This window comes from Cygnus atratus, chromosome 6, assembly GCF_013377495.2.
Source record: "Cygnus atratus isolate AKBS03 ecotype Queensland, Australia chromosome 6, CAtr_DNAZoo_HiC_assembly, whole genome shotgun sequence".
Lineage (NCBI taxonomy): Eukaryota > Metazoa > Chordata > Aves > Anseriformes > Anatidae > Cygnus > Cygnus atratus.
The window spans coordinates 8,414,716-8,436,266 of record NC_066367.1 but is presented as its reverse complement, the minus strand read 5'-3'; the positions used below and the strand labels follow the sequence as shown (position 1 = coordinate 8,436,266).

At 38.9% G+C, this 21,551-nt stretch overlaps 1 protein-coding gene across 4 annotated transcripts in view; it reads right to left on the bottom strand.

The window, feature by feature from the left end:
• Positions 1-21,551, bottom strand: part of SPAG16 (sperm associated antigen 16) — a 382,795-nt gene that overhangs the window by 184,537 nt on the left and 176,707 nt on the right. For 3 of the 4 annotated variants that reach the window (XR_004777193.2, XM_035536875.2, XM_035536876.2), the window contains exon 11: positions 1,658-1,801. The exons of the other annotated variant lie outside the window; for it this stretch is intronic. Coding sequence is in view for 2 of the 3 variants with exons in the window: in XM_035536875.2 (XP_035392768.1) it covers positions 1,658-1,801 (144 nt within the window). In the remaining variant the exon portion in view is untranslated. The remainder of the gene's footprint in view (positions 1-1,657; positions 1,802-21,551) is intronic. 4 annotated transcript variants of the gene reach the window in all.

Genomic DNA, 21,551 nt, shown 5'->3' with positions numbered 1-21,551 from the left:
TAAATGTATTCTGTCACATTATATATATTTTTTCTCCAGTAACTGAAGACAATATTGTAAAAGCACTACTTTTGAATCACTCCAGAGCATCCAGCAGGAGTCAATTTATACTGCAAGTGAATAATGATGTACCTCAACTCATTTTAATTTCAATAATTGAATGAGAAATAGGAAAGCCTATTGAAAGGACTGTATTCTGGTCAAAGACTAATGAGAAAATAGTTTTGAGTCTCTGATCAGCGGGTGTCATGGTAACAATGCATTATCGAAATCTGATTAGTATGCCCAGCAGCTTTATAAATGATAACATGCACTTCTAATTGTATTTTCCTTTCTTTCCCTATGATACATTTTATATTCATAACAGGTAAGAGGCAAGGCAGCATTTTGTTTATCTGAAAGTTATGCTTAGGATGCCCAGCATGGCCACAAACTTGGTGCAACCTCTATTACCGAGGCGCAACTCAGGAAGAGAAAAAATTCCTACTGTCTTAAACCAAGAAACTGAGAGTTCCCTTCTCTCCTCTTCCTATCTCTACTATATGCCATTTTTTAAGTTACATATCGGTCTTTTCTTTTAAATATATGGAATTGTTTCTGAGGACATACATGTGAGAAAGAGAATATTGTGAAGCACTAGCACCTTAAGAAAAAGCCTACGTTTCACAGGAAAAAAAGATGCAAGCAAAGAGTCAGTGCTGATGTTCTATCCCAGAAAGCGCTATTCTGGGTTCCTGAGGCTTTGAACAGAGGGATTTTATTGTGTATAGAGCATCGCATGCTTGTTAACTCGTGTTTAACTCATTACAATATCAGAAATCAGGAGGAACTATGAAATTAAACAGTATTCTTTTCCTTCTTGTGAAGGAAAGAGCTAACATAGATTTATAAAATAAATACAATAAAAACACAAGGTTATTTATAAGTCCCCTTTAAAAAGTTCCCTTTTTATAAGTGAACCACAGGTGAGTAGCCTAGCAGACCTTTATTATATTAACAGTAAAGAGCTCTATTACAACTGCAGCCTCACAAATTTGAGGCAAAATCATTTCAATCTACAGAAGCTCAGTCTTAAAAAACAGAAATCTTTTCTTACAGTAAAATGGCATTCTATTTTTCATCAAAATGACCAAGAAATCTACTTCATATTTGGCCTATTTCTGTGACCCTTGTAACCTAAATATTTACTTCTCATTTTCAATGTTCACTTTCGTTTATTAATTCAGCTTCAAATCTGTATAAAGAGAAAGGAGGAAAGCTCATATTCTCTAGATAAACTTGAATACATCTAGTCACATGGCAATGCTCGATACAAGAAATCAGCTTTTCTTTATTATTAATAACAGAATTGTGTTTGTTATGGTGCATGAACACAGAGAATATGAATACAGCTAGACCTAAAAAGCTTATTACTCGTTGTTACGTGCACTGGCACGTGGACAAAGTTTAAGACATACAAAATACTAAAAGCAATCAATCTTAAGTCAACACACTGAAAGCCAGAGGAACATTTATCTACATGTTTGGAAATTCAGCAGAGAGCGCAGGGTTATACTGAGAATAGAAAGTCATCAGAGCAGGCCAGTGAACAAAGAAAGAGCAAACAAGCACTCCCCAAAAGGGATTAGCACTAGTTCAGGGGACTGTTTGCACTAACCTTGGATGGAAGCAGCAGCCCGAAAGCCAATCAGTGTGACCTTCACCTGTCATGATGATGTTCCCATCAGGTAAAGCCCACATTTTCCAGAGGCGGTCATCACTGCCAGTGACTACAACATCTTTTTGGGGATGTATGGCCAGGCTACAAGACAAAAGAGAGGCTGATTATATCCAGCACCAGTTTCATTTCTGCAGCATCCAAAGATGACTGATTCTGGATGGACCGAACAAGCAGCAATACTTTCTGTCCTCATAAGAATTTAAAATACATGCTATGCAGATGAGTTTCTGCTACTACTGAAGAAAACAGCAAAACTTGACTGACATCTGTGAAACCAGAAACGTTTACACATCCTCTTGAAGTTCCAGTTGCTTAAAATACTCAAACATATTTCTAAAAGCTTTCTTTGAATGTTTTTACAAAAAAAAAAAAAAAAATAGGATAACACACAAACAAGCACAGCCAGCCTGAACCCACTATTTCCCACGCTCAAAAGAACTTCAAAAAGTATTGGCTCGTCAGCCTGCTGCTGGTGGTTTAAGGGAAGAAGGACAAAAGGATTCAGTTTTTTTTCCATTGTGCCCATAGGTCTGAAGTCTTCTACCACTGGGAAATTACTCAAATGATAATGACAGCCCAGTAGCTACAGTCTTTGCCATTACTTTAGCACCTATTCACTGAGACTAGGCTATGGTCAGAAAATCCATTTCAACTCTATACTCAAAACGTGTTACATGTTTTCATTTTGTATTATATAGCACACTGGGACATAATGGAAGTCACACACTTATCACATCCCTATACTGAAAACTCACTTTATTTTTGATTTGGCAACTGCAGCACAGCCTGCAATGGATCTAGGGAAGAAAATAAATCTGTTGGAAAGATAACAAGTGCCTATTTCATATGGATTTGGTTATTTGATTTAAATTATTGAAATGCTTTACCATTTATAGAACATCAAAAAGTGTCTAGGAGCTGACTTAAGTCACAAGATTATTTAAACAGACTTAATCTGGAGTTCAGAATCAAAATGCAGTGAAGGGGAGAGGAATCATAGCCTGTGTGTGCACCCATTTCAGTTGTGCATCAGAGCTGACAGTTTGCAGAGAAAAACCCTTATTAAAACAGAATCAGAGTAGAGAGAGAAGATGCCAAGCAGCCAAATGGGAAGAAAAGAAAGGTCATTAAAGGCACACAACTATTCTATTATAAAAAACTCATTTTTAACAGCAGCTTTCTCCTACACTCTTATTATTTCATAAAATTCCTAAACCAGAACTGCAGCTTCTACTATATGGGGAAAACGTCATTCCCTATGTCAAATTCATGCTAAAAACATATTTATGTCAACTGGATTTTAATCAGAAAACACATCTGTTCCTGCAGTTTAAGGCACAGTCCGGGAAGATTCCTGCAGATTCAACAGTTGGACTCATCTGTTCAACCAAGGAACCCAGGTTTTATGCATTCTCTAATTTCTGAGAGAAGAAAAACGTGTTTGCTGTCTTGGACTAAATAAGAGAAACTTCCTTTGCATTTACTGGGAGAAAAGAGAAGGAAGGTATGTTGTTATTTAAATTATTCAGAGATGCAACTGTATTGTTTAGATTGGCCACAACACATACGTAGGAGGGCAAGGAGGGAATAGGCATAGAAGGAGAGAATTAAAAGCTGAAAGAAGGCATGCCAGTGGCCTGCAGATTGCTGGACAAGAACAACTCCACCAGAATCCCTCTGCTATCAGAAACCTCTGACAACATCAAAAACCCAATATAATACTGCTGCTTTCTGCAGCACACATAGGCAGGTTGCATTGTTATTTGGAGGAGTGCCAAAAAGGGGATCCAGCTTTACAGACAAATGAGTGGGATAAGTCTAAAGATGAACCCATCACAGCTACACACCCTCTTCCCTCAGCCTCTAGAGCATCACGGCAGGCTGGGTTAAGCAGGACCTTCCTCACTGGTATGCACACAGCAGCGCACCAGCATCAGATCCATCTGCTTAAGTTTTTCTCTTAAGCTGTTTCAGATACTTCAGATCCCAAAAACTCCATCTCTGAACCTCCAGTTCTTCCCTTCAGATATTTCTGCTGATATTTGAGTGCATGCTTGGTGTGAAGACTTTGTCAGTTCTCCCTCTTACAGTCTAAAATACTTGCTTTCACATTTCCCAAAGATGTGCTACACAACTTGAATAAAATCACTTTCAGTACACATAACCTCTCACTCTAGATTCAAAGAAAAGTAGATCTGCCAGCTTTCTCCAGGGTCTGACTTGCTTTCTGGATAGTCCTCATCTGCCGGCATGGCTGCAGCTGCCTCAGCTCCTAGGAACATTTTTCCTGTCCTTAACCCTCCCAACATATTTCCAGACCAGCTTTCAAGATGTCCAAACTTCCTTGGTGACAAGAGGTTTCTAGAAAGCTTAGAGACAATCCATAAAGTATATTTCATATGGAAGAAACATTTTTGCCATCAGAACGAAGCCCACAAGAATACATTAACAGAATTCTCTTTTAATTGCAGAGCTCTTGTAAAATGTTGCTGTACAACATTTTATTCCTCCATGCCATTTTTATAGGCACACGCTGAACACTAATTAACAGCAAGCTCGTGACATAACCACTGCTGAGCTGCTTCTGAGAAAGGGAAACCCATTCATCCAAAGAGACTTCTATACGCAACATTAATTAGGCACCCTTGTCTTCATTTCTGGCAATCCAGCATTGTATAGATTTTTGCTTCATCTCTGCTCACAGGGTCTAATTATTTCCAGCACAGAAGACTTTGGGTAGATTGGAATGAAAATCAATAACAGAACATGTGTGATAGAAGCATCAGTTTTCTCCTCCTCAGGGATGGAAGTGGGATCAGAGAAGACTCAGCCAAGAAAAAAACAACTCCCAAAGATTTGCTGCTGTTGAGTATATAAATACCCGTGTTTATACAACTCATTCTGGCATTATAAGCCATTCTCATCTCTTCAGCACTTGCCTTGGTAGATATATAGTGCTCCCAGTAATTTGCTTTCAAAACAATCATTGATTATTCTAATTTATTTTGACTGAACCATAAATAAAAATATGGTATCTTTAGATGCAAAATACTGTCAGTCTCAGCATGTACTACATTGGATCGCTACATAGGTATAAAATTGACCTTCAGGTTAAAAAGTGTTAAATCCGAAGCTGTCTGTGTAACCTTAACTGTGCATTTGTTTTAATACAAACACTAACTACGTTGCACTGAGGCAGGGGAGATTTCAGCTAGATGTGAAGGAAAGCTTTCTGGCAGTAAGGGTTCTGCAGCACAGGAACAGAGAGCCATCATTAGCCCGTTCCTAAAGCTCTCAAAACACCCACCTCATATTACCCAGGCAGAACAGGCTGGCTGGTGTCTGGAGTTCCCTTCAATTCCTACAACAGCAGTGTTCCTACTGAGCCCCAGTTTGTTCAATGCACAAAGCAGTGCTACTATGTGAAGAAAGGCTATCATTAACACAATGAAAGCGTCTACTCAAACCACTCCTAAGAAATAACAGCAGTTAACCCCAATTGCACAGACGCAGGACACTAAGGTCTAAAAAAAAAAAAAAAAAAAAAAAAAAAAAAAAAACTATTATTTCAAAATAATTTTAGGGGATAGAAAATCTTTATATATATATATATGTATATATATATATACACACACTAAATATTCAGCCTTCTTAGTGCAGTAGCTTCCTAGTGGTCTCCAACGACTGCAGGAGTAGCGGAAGTCCAGAACTTTAAACCTAATCCAAATGGTCTCAAAATCAGGCACTCTGAGAATGAAGAGTGCAAAATGAATGACTAACTTAATACTCTTCAGTGACTTACATAGCCTCACCCAATTGCTCTGTAGCAGAAATAAGGACAAAATCCATTTTTCTATGATTTCATGTATAGGAGTTATACAGAAAAGTGTGTTCTCAATATAGACATCAATTAGCTACCAAATTCTAATACAGCATTGCACAGAGTATCACTTGCACTAAGGAATTTTTAGAACCTCATGATTTGATCAAATTTATTGCATTCCCAGATTCTGGCAAAAATGATTGCTGGTAATGCCAATAACTGCTTTCATACCGGAAAGCTCTTCCGCAACATTTCTTTCTCCAAAATGTTAGCACAGTAGAGCTCCAAGATTATAAATAAATAAATAAGTAAAATTCCTGGTCTCAGAAACATTTTAGCTAATGCTTTCTTACACAGAAATTCAGCCCTACTGAGGTAGCTAGCACAGAAAATTTCAGTCTGAGTAGTAACACTGGTGAAGTTATAAATGGCAGACAAGTCAGTCTTGTAGTGGAAACTTAGGAAACTGTAGATATTTCTTCCTCCAACATTAAGCTTTCCAGGCATGTTGGAATAGAAAAGCAGAGCAGACTTTGAAATGAGGAATATCACAGGCACTGAATTGGAGAGGAGGGCTATTCATTAAGGTCTCAGAGCAAATGAGCATGTACCTAAATATTAGGAACTGTCTTACTGCAATCAGAGACACTGCTCATATGCATATACTCAATTATATTGCTGGATTATGTCCTAAAATCTAAAGAATTTGTAAAAGCTGAAATGTGATTTTAGTCTCCATTTTGCTAGAACCTAGCTAACACTGAAACCTAAAAGTAAACCCATCTGTTATGAACACAGATGTGCAGACAGCACCATGTAACTGCATTGCATTTTTCTATCTCCTGCGTTCACAACAGCTTTTAAGGGAGAAAAAAAAAAACAAAACACACATACACAGGGATGTGATTATGCCCCATGTGGGACTACTACATGAGGAGGATCCTCAGGTGAGGCTCCCTCACCTCTCCTGTCTCACTGACGATCTCACTGTAACCACCGCCTATCTCTAAAAGTTATGACAAATAAAGAGGTAGAACACCACACAAGAGTTTAAAATCATTAGAAAGGCTAGTTATTACCTCACAAAAGAACGAAAGGCCATGGCTGGCAGTCATCTTCTCTCCCTTTATGAACGCTGTGAAGAGGGAGTAACAGGAAAAGGGACACAGTTGATCCCTTTCTCAAAGGCCTTTCAGCACACCTTTTGTCGCTCTTTATCTACATAATGGTGGGGAGGAGCTAATGGAAAACACCAAAAACAACTCTCCGGGTCGAGATCTTGTCAAAATCCGGCCCCTGATGTCAGATTTGTCCAGGCTGTAAAAGGCGAGTGCTGGCCTGTAGAGAGCCTACACCAGAGAATTGTTCCTGACAGGAATGGCGGCCTGTGGAGAGCAGGGGGAGTGGGAGGAACCGCCAAGTCCTGACCACATCCCCTGCCTGCAGGAGCGTACAAGGCGCTGCTGGGCAGGGGGATGAGGTTGGGCCCTCCCTGTCTTCATCACATTTAAGGTTTTTCAGCCTATTTTTTCCTCCCACCCAGCTGAGCAATCGAGGAGCAGCTGGGCAGGCATCTGGTCCTTTGCCAGGGTTACACCACCAGACACACCACAAAATCCAGATCAATCATTAGGCCAGTTACACTTGACCCTAACGTGTCTTCTTTGAACCACGTCTCACTAATAGAGTTATTTCTACCACCTTTTCATCTTGGCTTGAGTCACCTGGTCTCACCTGCCAGCATACTTGAGCAATAATTATAACCCTGACATTTAATTCAGGAGTTTATTATGCAAAGGTGGCATAACTGAAAAGCTCTGCATTTCTGCTTGAGGTCTTAAAATATGCCTCTTCATGATCAAATGGAAGAGGGGAGGATGCAAAAGAGAAAATAAGAACAACAACAACATAGGATAAAGCACAAACCATACAGAGAACATAAGTAGGGGAATATACCCATAGCACATGTTTCATTTACGTAAATACTAGCCTGGAAGTCAGTGGCACATCTCACACAGCCATGCTTAAAAATCTCACTCCCGTCTAGTAAAGATCCTGGCTGCTTCCCAAGTTCCTTTCTCCAAGGAGAAAACTTGGTGGGATCTCACCATATCTAACACTAACCTTCTATACTGCCCAGCAACTCTTCATACACCTGAGACAGTACTTAGAAAATAGCCATCCAGCAACTTTGATCTGTATCTCTAAAAAGGCTAAAAGACTGAATTTAAAATGCTATCTAATTTACTTATTCTATTCACCATGCACATAAAATCTTCAATCTTAGCTGCAAAAATATTTGTTCCTGTGAAGCATAAATTCACGCACTTTCTAACTTGGACAAACCAGCTCTGCTTTGAACAAAAAACAACTTCAAAAAGTGAACACTCCACACAGCATGCAATGCCTCCATAAATAATTGTACTGAACACATCACTATCACTCTTAGATTCAGACGCAGCTATAGTGATCAATCGATGGAGCCTATTTTGTGATGTCCTGAGTTTGATCACTTTATCCACTGTGTGTGCAATTATCAAAACCCACTAATTTGTATTAGCTTTCTGAGTATTTGTAACCTATGTAGGTTTTGCTGCATTAGATCTGACTATGGACATGCTGGGCCACTCTAAAATCATTTTCTTCTTAACAACAAAGCTTAGCCTTACATCACATCTTAGGAAAATTCAAAACTATCGTGTTGATTTGCATGTGTTTTATTTAGATCTCAGTCCTTTGAAGATATATGCACATTCTTGAATTATGCACTGCCAGGAGTCCTGATGATTTCACAGCATATTAACTTAAAAACATAAATAATCCTTTTCAAGATAGAGTCCTTAATCAGGTCAGAGAAAGAGGATTTTCCTTGAACCTATATGATAACATGTAAATTGTTTATATTGTTACATACTCATTTACTGCAAACCTCAGCAACCCAATGTTAAGCCTTTTATCTAGAATGCTCGTAAATAACTGGCATGAATTTAAATCACTTCTTAGAAAATCTTTACTTACTCATTTCTTCCTTTTGCTTACAAGGTTGCTGATAATTACTGCTGGCCAAAAAAAATCACTTATTCTACAATGTCAGCTGTTACACACTACAGAAACAGTGTATTTCTAACCTTCCTTAAACCAAAGCAGCAGGCAACTGAGAGATCCCCACCTTACTCCACAGAGAAAGCTGCTGTTTATTTTCAGACTGCAGAATCTGTTTGTTGTTGTTGTGTTCTGTTGTTGTTTTATTATTATTTCTATTGTCTTATTGTTCAGATGATGACAAAGCTGGAAATGGCACACTGGCCATAGATCAAATTGTTTGGGGGTAGTTTGTAAGACTGGGTGCTTTTTAAAAAAGAAAAAAAAAAAACAGCCAACTAATCCATGAGTCACTCCATGAGTTCACAAGCTCTCATTTCTTATTCACCTGAATCAATTTTCCAAGCTGAGTCAACCTACCACGTACCTGGCATACTTTAAGGAAAAGTAATTAAGCCAAAAGAAAAAGAGAGAATGAGAGCAGCAACAAAAAAGTAGATGCAATAAAAATGTTAAAATATTGACGTCCTTGCCTAATGCCTTCACTCTGGAGTATAAGCTGTAGTTCCTCACCAGGAATGATTTATACTGTGATTCATACTGTCCAGCATGTAACTGCTCTTTTACGACCCCTTTCTTTATGAAATACGCTGAATTACCTTATTTTAGGGAAAGGTAGTCCCATATAAGTATAAAATTACAGTATTCAAAATAGCATTGAAACCAGATTAACCTAGATCTGCACAGTCTTGAAGCCAATTCTGAAAGAGATGGCAGCTTGCAGGACGATTCTCTAGTGCAGCTGGGAAGAGGCTATAGGTAACCAGGGTTAGACCATGCGCCAAACCTGGCCAAGAAAGAGCCTATATATTTTTTTTACACCGCACCTGTGACAACGAACCACATCACACACCTAGAAAGCAAAGGGAAAGTCGTCCCTTCGCAACATAGGCAAACTTGTGTAAAACTTTCCCTAACTCAATGCATAATTCTTGCCTATTTTTTGACCTGTGCATTAGGTGCTTGGTGGGGTACAGAGATAATAGCTTGTCTTCCTTTGTAATGAAAGACAAACTGCTTTTCTAAAAGGCAATTTTAGCTTGACCAACTTGAAAAGATGCAGATTGCTTTTGCAAAAGCTTCTATCTTTGGCATCGTTTGAATTAGTTTTCATCATTACTGTTAGCAATTCCCAGTCTTCTGTTGCACGGCAGCTTTTTCACAGATGATTAGGAGCAGTGTTGTGGTATATATGAGTTTGGAATGAATACTACTTGAAACTTGCCAGTTGGTAAATTTTGTTAAATTATCAAGGTTGCTAAAAGAAAATATTTAAAAATATAATTTGCAATTAGAGCATCAAACTGTCAACTCACATTTCTAAATTAATAAGAAACTAATGCATTAACTTTTCAAGGTCACTTTCCTCCTGTGTTTCCTTCTCACATTTCGAGGCAGGGAAGGGTATGCTCTGTGCTCTATTTCAGTACCGTAATGCTGAAGAATGCTTCCATCAACAGAATTAATGGAAACTCTTGTGGAAAGAGTTGCATAAATAAATAGTGTCTTCACAGTTAGGACTGTAGTGGCATCCAGCACTAAGAAGCAGATTTGATAAATAAAAATCACACACTTGTTCTGACAATATGTAAATATGTATGAGAAAGAAATGGATTTGAGGCTCGGAAAGGATCACGGTAATTCTCTAGTCTCAGGATCCCCAAGCTGGAGGCTGCAGACCCTTGGTGGACTGCAGAGCTCTGCCAACTAGCTTGTCTGCCCCAACTGCTGCACCATTTTCCCTACTGAAGGAGGCCATTCAACTTTTCCATGACATTTCAGGAGAAAAGTTTTTAAAACTACTTCTTTTACTCTGATCTCCTGAGCAGAATTACAGAAACATAAGCTGAAAGGCAACATCTAGTTGACCTTGTACTATGGACAGATTGCGTAGACTCACCCAAGGTACATTTGTACAAATTCTTGAAAAAGAGGTTCTACACCATGTCTAGGTGTTTTGGGGAGGAGATATTTTAAAAAGTGTTTCCTCAAATGCAGTGCTCATCTCTCTGAGTGCAAATTACATGGATACCCCTTTATTCTTCTCTCATGAATATGGAGAACAATTTCTATTTTCTTTAAATCTTCATATATCAGATGGTTGTTACTAACATCTTAAATTAAGCAAACTCAATTCTCTAACTCATCCAATTTTCTAAACTTTCTTGAAAGCCATGACCAAACATGGACACAATACGTCAACTGAGACTTCACTAAACCTAATGTGGCATAATCGCCCAACAATGAAGATAGCTCATCCCTTTTCATACATTCCATAATTACATCTCCCAGTTTGCAAAAGAAATATGTTGTAGGCTTTGTCACCCGTTTTCTCTTGACAGATATTCCCTGTTTTTTGTGTATGTGAATTCTTTTTCCTGAACTTATCATATGGCACTTCATTTTATTGAATTTCATCTTGCTGATTTCAGACCATCTCTCCAATTTGCCAAGTTCATTCTGAATTCTGATCTGATGCAGAAAGGTATTTGCAACCCCTCACAGCTTGGTGTCATCTGCATATTTTATAAGCTATTCTGTATTCCATCACCCTCATTGCTAATGAAAATGCTGAACAGAACTGATTTCCTAAGCAAATTCTCAAAATGAAACACTGTGGAGTTCAACGAAGAAGTTCTTGTACCCATTCCATTCCATTGGTTTGTACTAAAACTTATCCATTGGAAAGGCACAGAATACATGTTTCAAAACCTTAAGTGCAAAAAAAAAGTCATAATTTGTCTTGCTAAATTGTGGCAAGAGTAAATTATTTTTTCTTGTATAACTTGAGAATCTAGTCAGCTTCATTCTTCAGCTGCATGTAACACTGTTTGCTCTATCAAAGAGAGAATACCCATAGCAAAGACTTAAAGAACTCTAGACTTACTGACTGATTGACAATACTGTATCATTCCTTAAAACTTCTATGGATTAACCTTTACAGAAGGTATTAAGTGAGGTTAAGAATTCCTGAAATGTTTTGCAAGACTTGAACAAAGAAATTCTGTTTTAGGAGAATCAATAGATACTTTTGTTTGTAACTGGTGGGTTTGCTATGAAATTATGTACCATCACTTACAGAAAAATTTACCCTACTGAGCAAAGCTTTTAGCACCATGTAATTTCTAGAATATTTGGTATGCAATATTTGCCAAATGCCCCTCCTCCTTTTACATCCCCAATTTAAATTCCATCCCCATTTTAAATTCACTGTCCATGCACAATACAGGGGAGAAGGCAGAAAGAAAAGCTCTTCATTACTGGAAAGCAACAGAAAAAGACACAGATCCACATTGGTTTAGGAGAACTAGAAAGACTCAGGATTCCCTTTGAGTTCCCACATGCACAGGGAAATAGAATTTGGGATAGAAGAAATAAGAGACTTGTTCATTTTGGGAGACACTCACACAAAAAAAAACCAACGAACTAAAAAAACTGAAGAAATATTTCAAGTGCTGTCAGTAAATGATTTTTTTTTAAAGAGAAAAATACCTTCATCTATTTCACATTTACCCAGCCCTATAACGTCCAAAAATGAGTCAAATGGTCCGATGTCTTTACTATCTACCGTTCTTCAGTGCAATATATATCTGAAGAAATGGAATGGAATATGCATGTTCCATGTAAGTGGGCAGGATTCAAATCATATTCTGGTGACCAGAATGTAACACACAGAAGGCAACCACAATCAAGACTATTGTAACACCTGGCCTGTTGATACGCTCTAACTCAGGAATAAACCCAAAACACTGCCTTACCAGGATTCTTGCTCCTACTTTTCTTCTATTTATTTGTAGTGGTGGTAGTGGAGGGGTGTCCCAAACTGGGTGAAGAAAAAATGTAGTGCAGTGATTAAAACAACGTAGAAAATGCTACTGTTCTAAGTAGCACCTAACCTGTATCTCTCCCACTGTTGGCTATTCCTCTCCCTCCTAAAGCACGATGGTATGCACAGGCCCCTGGAGTAGACTTTCCCTGTGAAGACTGAAGAAAAAAAGCTTTGAGTCTTCATCCTATCACCTGTCACTGGGCTGCCTTTTGCTTTCAACAGTGCACTCCAATTCTTTCTGAACTGTTTTGTTTTTTTTTTTTTTTTGTACTAGTAAAGTCATTACTCTTGAGACCTCTAGCTTTTTTAGCTAGGGTTGGCTTTCTTGATTTTGTCAGAGTCCTCAGGAAATGCTTTTACACTTCTTCATTACCTGTCAATGGTCCTACTCACATCCTCTCTGTTTGCAATTCAGTTAATTAAGAAGGTCCAGGCATAGACAAAGAGCCCTTCTGCTGCCGTACCATTCACAAAAGAATGGATTGCTCTGAGTAATCCCCCAAAATTTGCCAGCAGTGGCAGTGTCCCAAGAGATTCTGCCCAACAGTTACCTAACCAAGCCCAAGAATGCTTTCACAAAGTCCAGAGTCCTAACACAGTTGCTCTCCCTTCCAGCCTTCTTCTGGATCCTGACTTCACTTCGCCCACAGTCACTGTGGCCCAGGCTATTGTTTGCAGTCCCATTCACCAACCGAGCTGGCAAGCAGCTGACCAATTAGAGCGTAACCCCTGGTTGGTCTTCCTAGCATTTGATTTAGGAAATTATCATCAATGCAGTCTAGAAACTTCCTGATTGCTGACACAATGTCATGCTGCCCTCCCCAGCATGATAAGATGCATGGCTGCTTTCCCACCTTTGTCCCAGCCAAATTCCATTTATAATATTATTCTAATCTTATAGTAACAAGTGCAACATTTTCATTTTGATGGAGACCTGAAAATATTTCATGTGATGAATGTTGACCATGTATTAAATAATAAATCTTTGTGGCTGAGTCTCCTGATTGCCGCTTCCTTCCCTTCATCTCTCTAGAGGCAAAAACCTGCCTATCAGACCCTGTAAATTCTTACATTTAAAAGACGCATTAAAGAAGGTTGATGGAAGAGCTCAAAGTCATATAAATGTGTATATATATATATATATATATATATATGTAAAAATTATTGCTGGTAAGCATGAGTGTCTTTGATATATATATATAGGAGCCATATTAGCAGGTCACAAGGTATCACTCATTAATGAGGGAGTTACATGAAACATGTCTTCATACTGTTAAAAACATGATTCTTTTCAAGACTGACATCTACAAAAACAAACCTCCGAGTATTCAGAGCTGTGAAAGACAGAACTCTTCAATTCAAAGCACATTCAGAATAAAATGCCTTTTCTCAAGTCGTATCCAAATGAAAATGATGGGATACCAGATGACAATTTTTCACCTTTCTTAGCATTCTTACTATCTGCTACTATTTGCAGACCCCAGCTATATGATCAGAACTGGTTCTAAATCTTATGACAGTCCTAACGACCTAAATCTGCTGTGCCAGGAAGTCAGCCTACTAAGCTGCTAGAAGTAACCTCCTCTAACACAGTGTATCACACACTATCAACAACACTTCCTATCCTCCACATAACCATTTAGCTAGCTCCTGTTGTCTGTGGTTAACATCCAAAAGCAAGACTCCTGCAAAGACAGTGTTTATGTAAACTGTGCTGGAAGGCTAAAAACATACAGATGACTAAAATGATTACTTATTTTCAAGAACTGCAATTTTATAGCAATACTTACCTTTAGGGTTGGCATTTATCCTGCTTCCGAATGGCTTTCAATTCACTTCAAACTGGGCTATAATGAAAGATAAAGATCAGTCTCAAAAGACCACCGCTGCTTTCTTCAGCGCTCGTTAATGAAAAGGAAAGAATTTGTACTTCTGAAGTACACGATTCAGTCCTGCTTCCGGAGCAGGAAAAAGAGGAAGAAAGTTGCCTGTCATATTGCTGTGAGACTCCAAGTCATCAATGGAAAGAAATATAGAGTTCGTTTATGAGTCAATGTACAAAAAGACCCTTTTTTTTCTTTTTAAAGTGTTTAGTATCATATGTCTGAGTCTTAGAAAAGCTAAGAACACGTCAATTTCATTTTGCCATCACCATGTGGTGTTCCACTGCACATGCATCACATACCTGTTTATGAGAGAGAAAAACAGATTCCTGATCTCTTGTTTCAGACAAAAGCTAGCCTGCAGAGAGCTAAGGACTTCCTAGAATCTGGCCAAACACTACAAAAAAAAAAAAAGGAAATTTTTCTCAAGTTATTTACACATGTAAAGGGTAGTGTATCATTAAGATGCCACAGGACTATGAATGAGGAGATTTTTCTATTTATTCTTGACACAAGACAAGACCTATAGGAAAACATTATTATTATGCCATCTATTCTGTAAAAGAACAGTGACACCTGAGAGAAATAAAGGGCACCACATCTTGCCCATCATTTGGAAGAATCTCATGTATGTAGTTGCAAGACTTGCTGATGATGAAGCAAAGGTATGAAGCCCAACCACAAAGAATAGGTTCCTTTTGAGGGTAAAGCACATCTGCATTGCTGCATATTTTTACTAAGAAACCGGCTATTTAGTGAACAGGATCTTGCATGCTACAAGAGAAATACTGCCAACAGCTGCTTCAGAGAATCCTTCTGGGAGAAATATTAGGATAATCATTGATTGCCCGTTCAATTATTGATGAGCCTCTATATTTTTCAGCAGTACCTATGAGTAACGTCTGTATAATATTTCCAGAACAAGGATGCAAGTTTTCTGAAGTACAGACCCCAGTTCCTCCAAACTCAAAATATCAGAAAATTTTGTAAACTAAAAATAATCCTTTTGTACTAACTAAAATCAAGTGACTTAAACAAAGCCATTTCTTGATCAGCTGATCAAGTATGATATGTATCTAGGTCTGTAACACAATCTAATCTTAACATCCCCATAATATCCTTTACATTTGATCAGTATATACACTGCAGATAGATGCCACCTCCTGCCTATTGCAACTTCAATATTATTTAACAACTGCTAGGGAGCATAGGGTGCAAGAGAGCTCTGTAGTCTATTTGTCACAGGAAAAAAAAATATTAGTATGTTAATAGTAGAAGTGCAAAATGCTATTTAAAGACTAACGCTGACAATTTTTTTTTTACTCCACATAGTAAGAAAACTAATGAGGCACATCTTGGATTAAGTTTAGTTTTATACATTGCAGCAACATATTGTAATAACACTTCTTATGTAAGTACTTTAATGTAGATTACTTAAAGATTGCAAAAAGTTCTGCTCTAATGTTAAAAACAAAGAAACATAAGAATTTAAATCATGATTTATTCAGAAGTTATATGGACTATTAATCTTACCAGTAATTGCTCTGATTTGGCAGAATACTTCAAGTCATATCGACTTTGATTTTAACATTGGTTCATTTTCTTAAATGAAAAGGATTAAAAATCCTTCACGTTTTTGGGGGGTTTGTTGCTATTTTTCTTTTGTTTTGTTCTGTTTTTTAAACAATATCCACTGGACAAAAGCATCAAAAATAAAAGTGATAAATTTTACTGAAGCCACTATATATAAAGCTATGGTCATCTAAGAGGGGCCTCATCAGTTCCCCTTCCACATGGAGTACAAAAGGGAGCAATCTGAACATGAAAAGCTTGAAGTCTCTATCTTGAAACAGCCCCTGCGCAGACAGAAAATCTCCTACAATGGCTACAGAGATCTGCAAGTAGAGTGCCAGTGAGTAAGTGAGCTACACCAATACTCAAGTTCAGCTCATCAAGTAAAGGTGACAGGCACACTGCTCCCTCCCATGTGGCCTGTCACTATTGTGCGATGCACAGCAGAGCAGTTTATGTATAGAGGAGGTTCATCATGCCAGCAGGAGAGATGCTGAACTGCTTTTTCCCCACTCCACACCAAAAACATCAAAAGGAGCATCCATAGCAAGTCCAGTGCCCAGCGTTGCAAAATTCCTGTGTACCTTGAAAAAATAAGTGATTATAGTAGTGGTCTGTACCACAGAGCCATACCTCTACAGAAATGGGACGTCTGCCTTGCATCACGGCCTTGAATAAGCAGTGTCTATCCTGAAATGGGGTTGTTCCCAGATCAGTTCCAACAAACCAATTTTTTTCCTCCATCAATGGTCAGTGAGAACCATGCTTTCAAAGAGCGGAGTGACAGGACCATGCTATCACACGTGGCTTTGAACATTTTCCTGCTGAGCTCCTTACACACCAATACGTTACAGTGCTTTACACCTAACATGGGCAGACTTCTGCAGTGTTTGTGCTTAAATCCCTGCTGCCAGGTCCCAAAACTAACGAAGTCAACAAAAATCCTGTGTTCTTTCAACAAGACTTCTACAGACAATTGCTTAAAGAAAAAAATACCATTAAAGTTCGAGGGAATTTGGACTGACTCACTATTTCAGCATGTAGCACTGCAAACAGCTACTTAATGTGCCTGACTCTCCCTCTGTAAATGCCACTGCTGGGCTGTGTGTAACTAGCAGCAGTGCAAAAGGGAACAATACCCTGTGTCCTATTCCATGAGCTAACTGCACTTACTATAAAATAGGGATTTATAGAAACATCTACTTTAAACTGTTTTTAAAGCTCCTGAAATATATCTGGTCTAGTTTATGTTACCCCTGCAACCTGTACAAATAAACGTATTCAAGCCGTTAAGGCTTTAATAGTAAGAAAACACGAAAGGTAGCTGCACCAAAATATTTCAGTCTGTTAAACCACACCTAAAATCTCCCTTAAAAATAATAAGTAAATCAGATGTTATGTGTGTACATGGGCACGTAATAGCACAGCTTTATAATTTTCTATTTAAAACCTACTCCCGCACATATAACAAGCTGAATAGAGGAATTTGGGCCTCTTGTACAAATTCAAGGGTTCAAACTGAGAGCGTATTTTGAAGAATAAGGCTTACTGAGGGGAAGTAAAAACTGGAGTGTCGTTGATATTTTAAAATATGGCTTTATCCCGTATTATGCTTTAAGTTCTGATGTTAACGAAGCCAAACACTTAAGTTGCATGCATAACTTTATGTGTACAATTAACTCCACAACGCAGAGTTAAAAAACAAACTGTGGCAATTTATTTGGGTGTCAGAAGGATTAATTACATCCTTAAACTTAACTACTGCCCTGTGTCCTTCTATCACTTGTGCAGAAGAGCCATTGATAGCAACACAACACTGCGCACTTACAAGCCCCTGTTCCCAGCTCCCTCATACCCAGTGAGAAGATATTCCAGTTCTCGCCTGAGCTGTACACAGTGAAAAATACACTTTATGAACCTAGAAAATAACACGTCTTGCCTTTGTTATTGTATATACATTACCAGAGGTTGTTACTGCAGCTGGCCTTCATGTTTGTATACGCTTAGGTAGAATACTGAGAACAAGCAACCATGTAATTAGCACATCAAAAATGGTGTTCTTTAATGTAAATGAAGTATTAATTCACTCCTCCATAAGCTCCCTCACTGTAACTAATGCAAATTATTAATTAACCGAGCATAACAAAAAGAAATGCTGAAAAAAAAATACACTAAAAGAGCACAAATTTCAGGAGCAGTGGCTGTGCACGTGGGGCACCGCACACGTACAGGTTCTCCTGCTGCAGCTCTGTGCTGTGGTTCTTCGTTACCTGCCATGGTTGCTGTAGGCTGTAGTCCTCTTTATTCTGTTCTAATGACTAAGTTAAGGCCTTCGCTTTAAATGTATACTCACCATTGAAGCAAGCCTCTCCGAAATCAGAGAGAAAAAACACAAAAGGTTTTTACTGTTATCATCTGGTCCATCGCGTGGGTACTCCCTGCTCTCCCAGATGACAGCCTTCCTGTTCTGCTTCTACAGGTATCAGTACGTATTCCTAAAAATGTGGACTTACTGCACATCACTTCTTTCTTCTGATGGTGCACATTTCTCCACACACACAATTATTTTATTTTACATGGCCTGAGAGTGAAATTGCCTTGCTGTTTTCAATACACCTTGCCACACAACTTCAGAATTAAAATCTTTTCATACCTACAATGCATGCACATACTTCATGCATAGATTTTTCACCAAGACTCTTAGCCATCAACAGCAGACCATCCTTGCTTTTTCCCTTTTCAACCCCCAGTCTATGTAGTGACCTAGTTTAGAGGCCCCAAGAACCTCCAGAGAGTTATTATAATACTGAAAACTGGATACCCTGCTGAGACACATGCCTATAAATAGTGCAGCACAGATATCTTTTCCCTTAGGGACTTGCAATTTTAAATGTCATTTCCTTACTTTTGTTTGCAAGAAGAACCATTTTACTCTTTCTGCATCCGTTAGCAGCAAATCAAAAATTTAATTTTTGATGTTTTGAAAAGCCAGCTAGGTTTCTAGCTCTTACAAAATTTTATGCTTGCATGTGTCTTTGAAGACACGCTGGAAACTTCTTTCCTTTTCTATTATACCTGCATCCTTACTGGTGACTGCCCACTGAAGAGTAGCAGTACACTGGTCATTAAATAAAGAAACTATATTATTTTTTATTCTTTAAATCAAAAGGTCTTTGAGGAAGAATATCATCTGTTGATCACTAGTGTGGATTAAAATAAACATTGAGTTAATGGGTCTTTTTTAAAACACACTGTGCTTATCCCAAGAAATAGATTTTAATCATCCTATCACCCACAAACTGAAGTCCATGGACACCGATAACAGATAAAAAGCTCCAGTACCATCCAGTCAGCTGTACAAGAGAACTTTTTAGAGAAAAAATGGAAAACTTCAGTTTACAAAGAAAAGCAATGGCATAAACAGCCCGCTGAAGAAAGAAAGGTGAAATAGTTTCTCTCGATTTGGCTAGCTAACCTTTCAATATGGTTTAGCCAAATATCCTTCCAAAAATTATTTACGCTAGGGAGATGACGAGTCAAACTCTTCCCCTCAGGAAATGTTCCTGTAAAATAGCTATCCACTAAGCATACAGGTACAGTTTCTGCTCCTCTCCTGAAATCCCATCCTTCAGCCCCTACCTGCCCTGCAGAGCCTGAGGATGCCTGTAGGTGAGCAGCATGCGAGGCCGCCATAAACACAAGCAACCCTGCCAGAAGACAAGATCTGTTTTGCCATTTTGTTCAACTGTCCTTGACACTTAATTACACAACTGTTTCCTTGCCTGATGGATGGAAGTTGTCCTGAGGTTAGACGAATGACATTTCAACTTCCCTGAGCTTCCTCCTCCTCCTTATGTCTTTCTCCAAAAAAGAAACACCACAAATGAGCACACTGAGCACATCCAGGGGCAGTGGAGAAGTCAGCCAGCGCTGGGCTTCCTCTCTGTGCTTACCTCCAACTTTTGCAGCTTCTACACCGCACGTGGTACCTACTGCAGAGAGGACAGGCTTATACAAGACATGCACTGAGCAGATGCACTGATTAAAGGCTGGTTGGCTGAAAAGCACCCTTTTAAAGGAAAAAAAACCAAAACCTACACGCCCTTTTAAATGAAAAATTAATTCCAGTTTTGAGGCTGTGCATTCATCAGCAGCATCCTGTGCTGTACCAAATATCCCTGTCTATTCACAGCAAGGTATAGCCGAGGCTGATGGAGCTGGCTGAGGGGAAAGGGAGACCCCAGCAGCAGCAGAGCAGGAGAGGGTGGGAGCATGGAGAACCCAGGAGTGCACGTGGGTGGGCAAATGGGGAAAGAAATACTGTATGTGTAGAAAGACAGAGGAACTGGGGATGGAAAGGAAGAGGCAGAGGTAGTGACTTTACCCTATACCAAGGCTACAAGGCTGTGAGCTACTGTACTGCAGTATACAAACATTATATATATACATTTATACAGAGAGAAGTATAAAACAAATATATTCTAGGAACAAAGAACCAGTTGAAACAGACTGGCAAGGCTAGTCTCGAAGCCCCTCTGTTTCTGCAGGTGTGAGGACTCCTCTAAGAATATGAAGTGGCTCTGCTGGCTCTCCAAAGTCTGTGTCCAAACTCAAATCATTAAATGCAATATAATATGAAATGAAGGTCCCATCACTGCGAAAAGGGAGGACAAGTAAAGAGACCGTAGGAAACTCCTTCTCTGCAGCCCTTTCAGAGGGCCAAACTCCAGCAGAGCAATAACCCCACAGTCAGCAATCACCACCTAATCACCACCTCAGCAATCACCAGATGGCAGAATTTACTCACGAAACCACAAACTACTCCCACACCTTTCGAAAGCAGCCAAGGAGCAGATGAGTGCACGTGTTGCTCACCTACCACACTCAGTAGCTTGGGAGATGAGAGAGGCTGGGAAAGTACTAATCAGAGATGCAGCAGTGCTATTCAGATCCGAATGTATTCAGCTCTATGAATTCCCGTTGAAATACCTATAGTTCAGTAACTGTTTTCTATTGATGTTCATTTTCTTTTCCTCCCTGAAGGACTCTAGATCATGCTTCCATGGAAAGAGCAAGACATATAGAACACAAAACAACTTGCAAACTCATTTTGTTTCCTTCTCAGATGTGCAAATAAAGAAATAAAATACTTTAGGTTTTTACCTCAGATTGATATCAGGAGACAGTGAAAAATTTACTAACTCAGGTTTGCAAGTGAGGTCTCTGCTACTGTCTGCCTTCAAACCATCAAAAATTAAGTGATCAAATGACTGGGGGTGGTGGTGGTTGTACATGAAAGCATACAGCATAAATAAATCTATCTGAATAAACAAATGCTGCCACTTCTACCTGCCATTGTACTTTATGGATCACATTTTTCCCATGTCCTAAAGGTTAAGCATGGAAGAAATACTGGATACACAGTTAGACAATTTTTTGTACCAGACCCCAAAGGATGACAGCAAAAGTTGTAAAACATCCTTTTCCCCATGATTCTGATGCAGAAGGTGTAGCTACAACATGTACATAGTGATGGGGGGGAAGACAAAGTACAGTTGAAATACAGAATGAAATCTACGTGCAATCAATGCATAAAGGACACGCTGTGACAGATACGTGGGC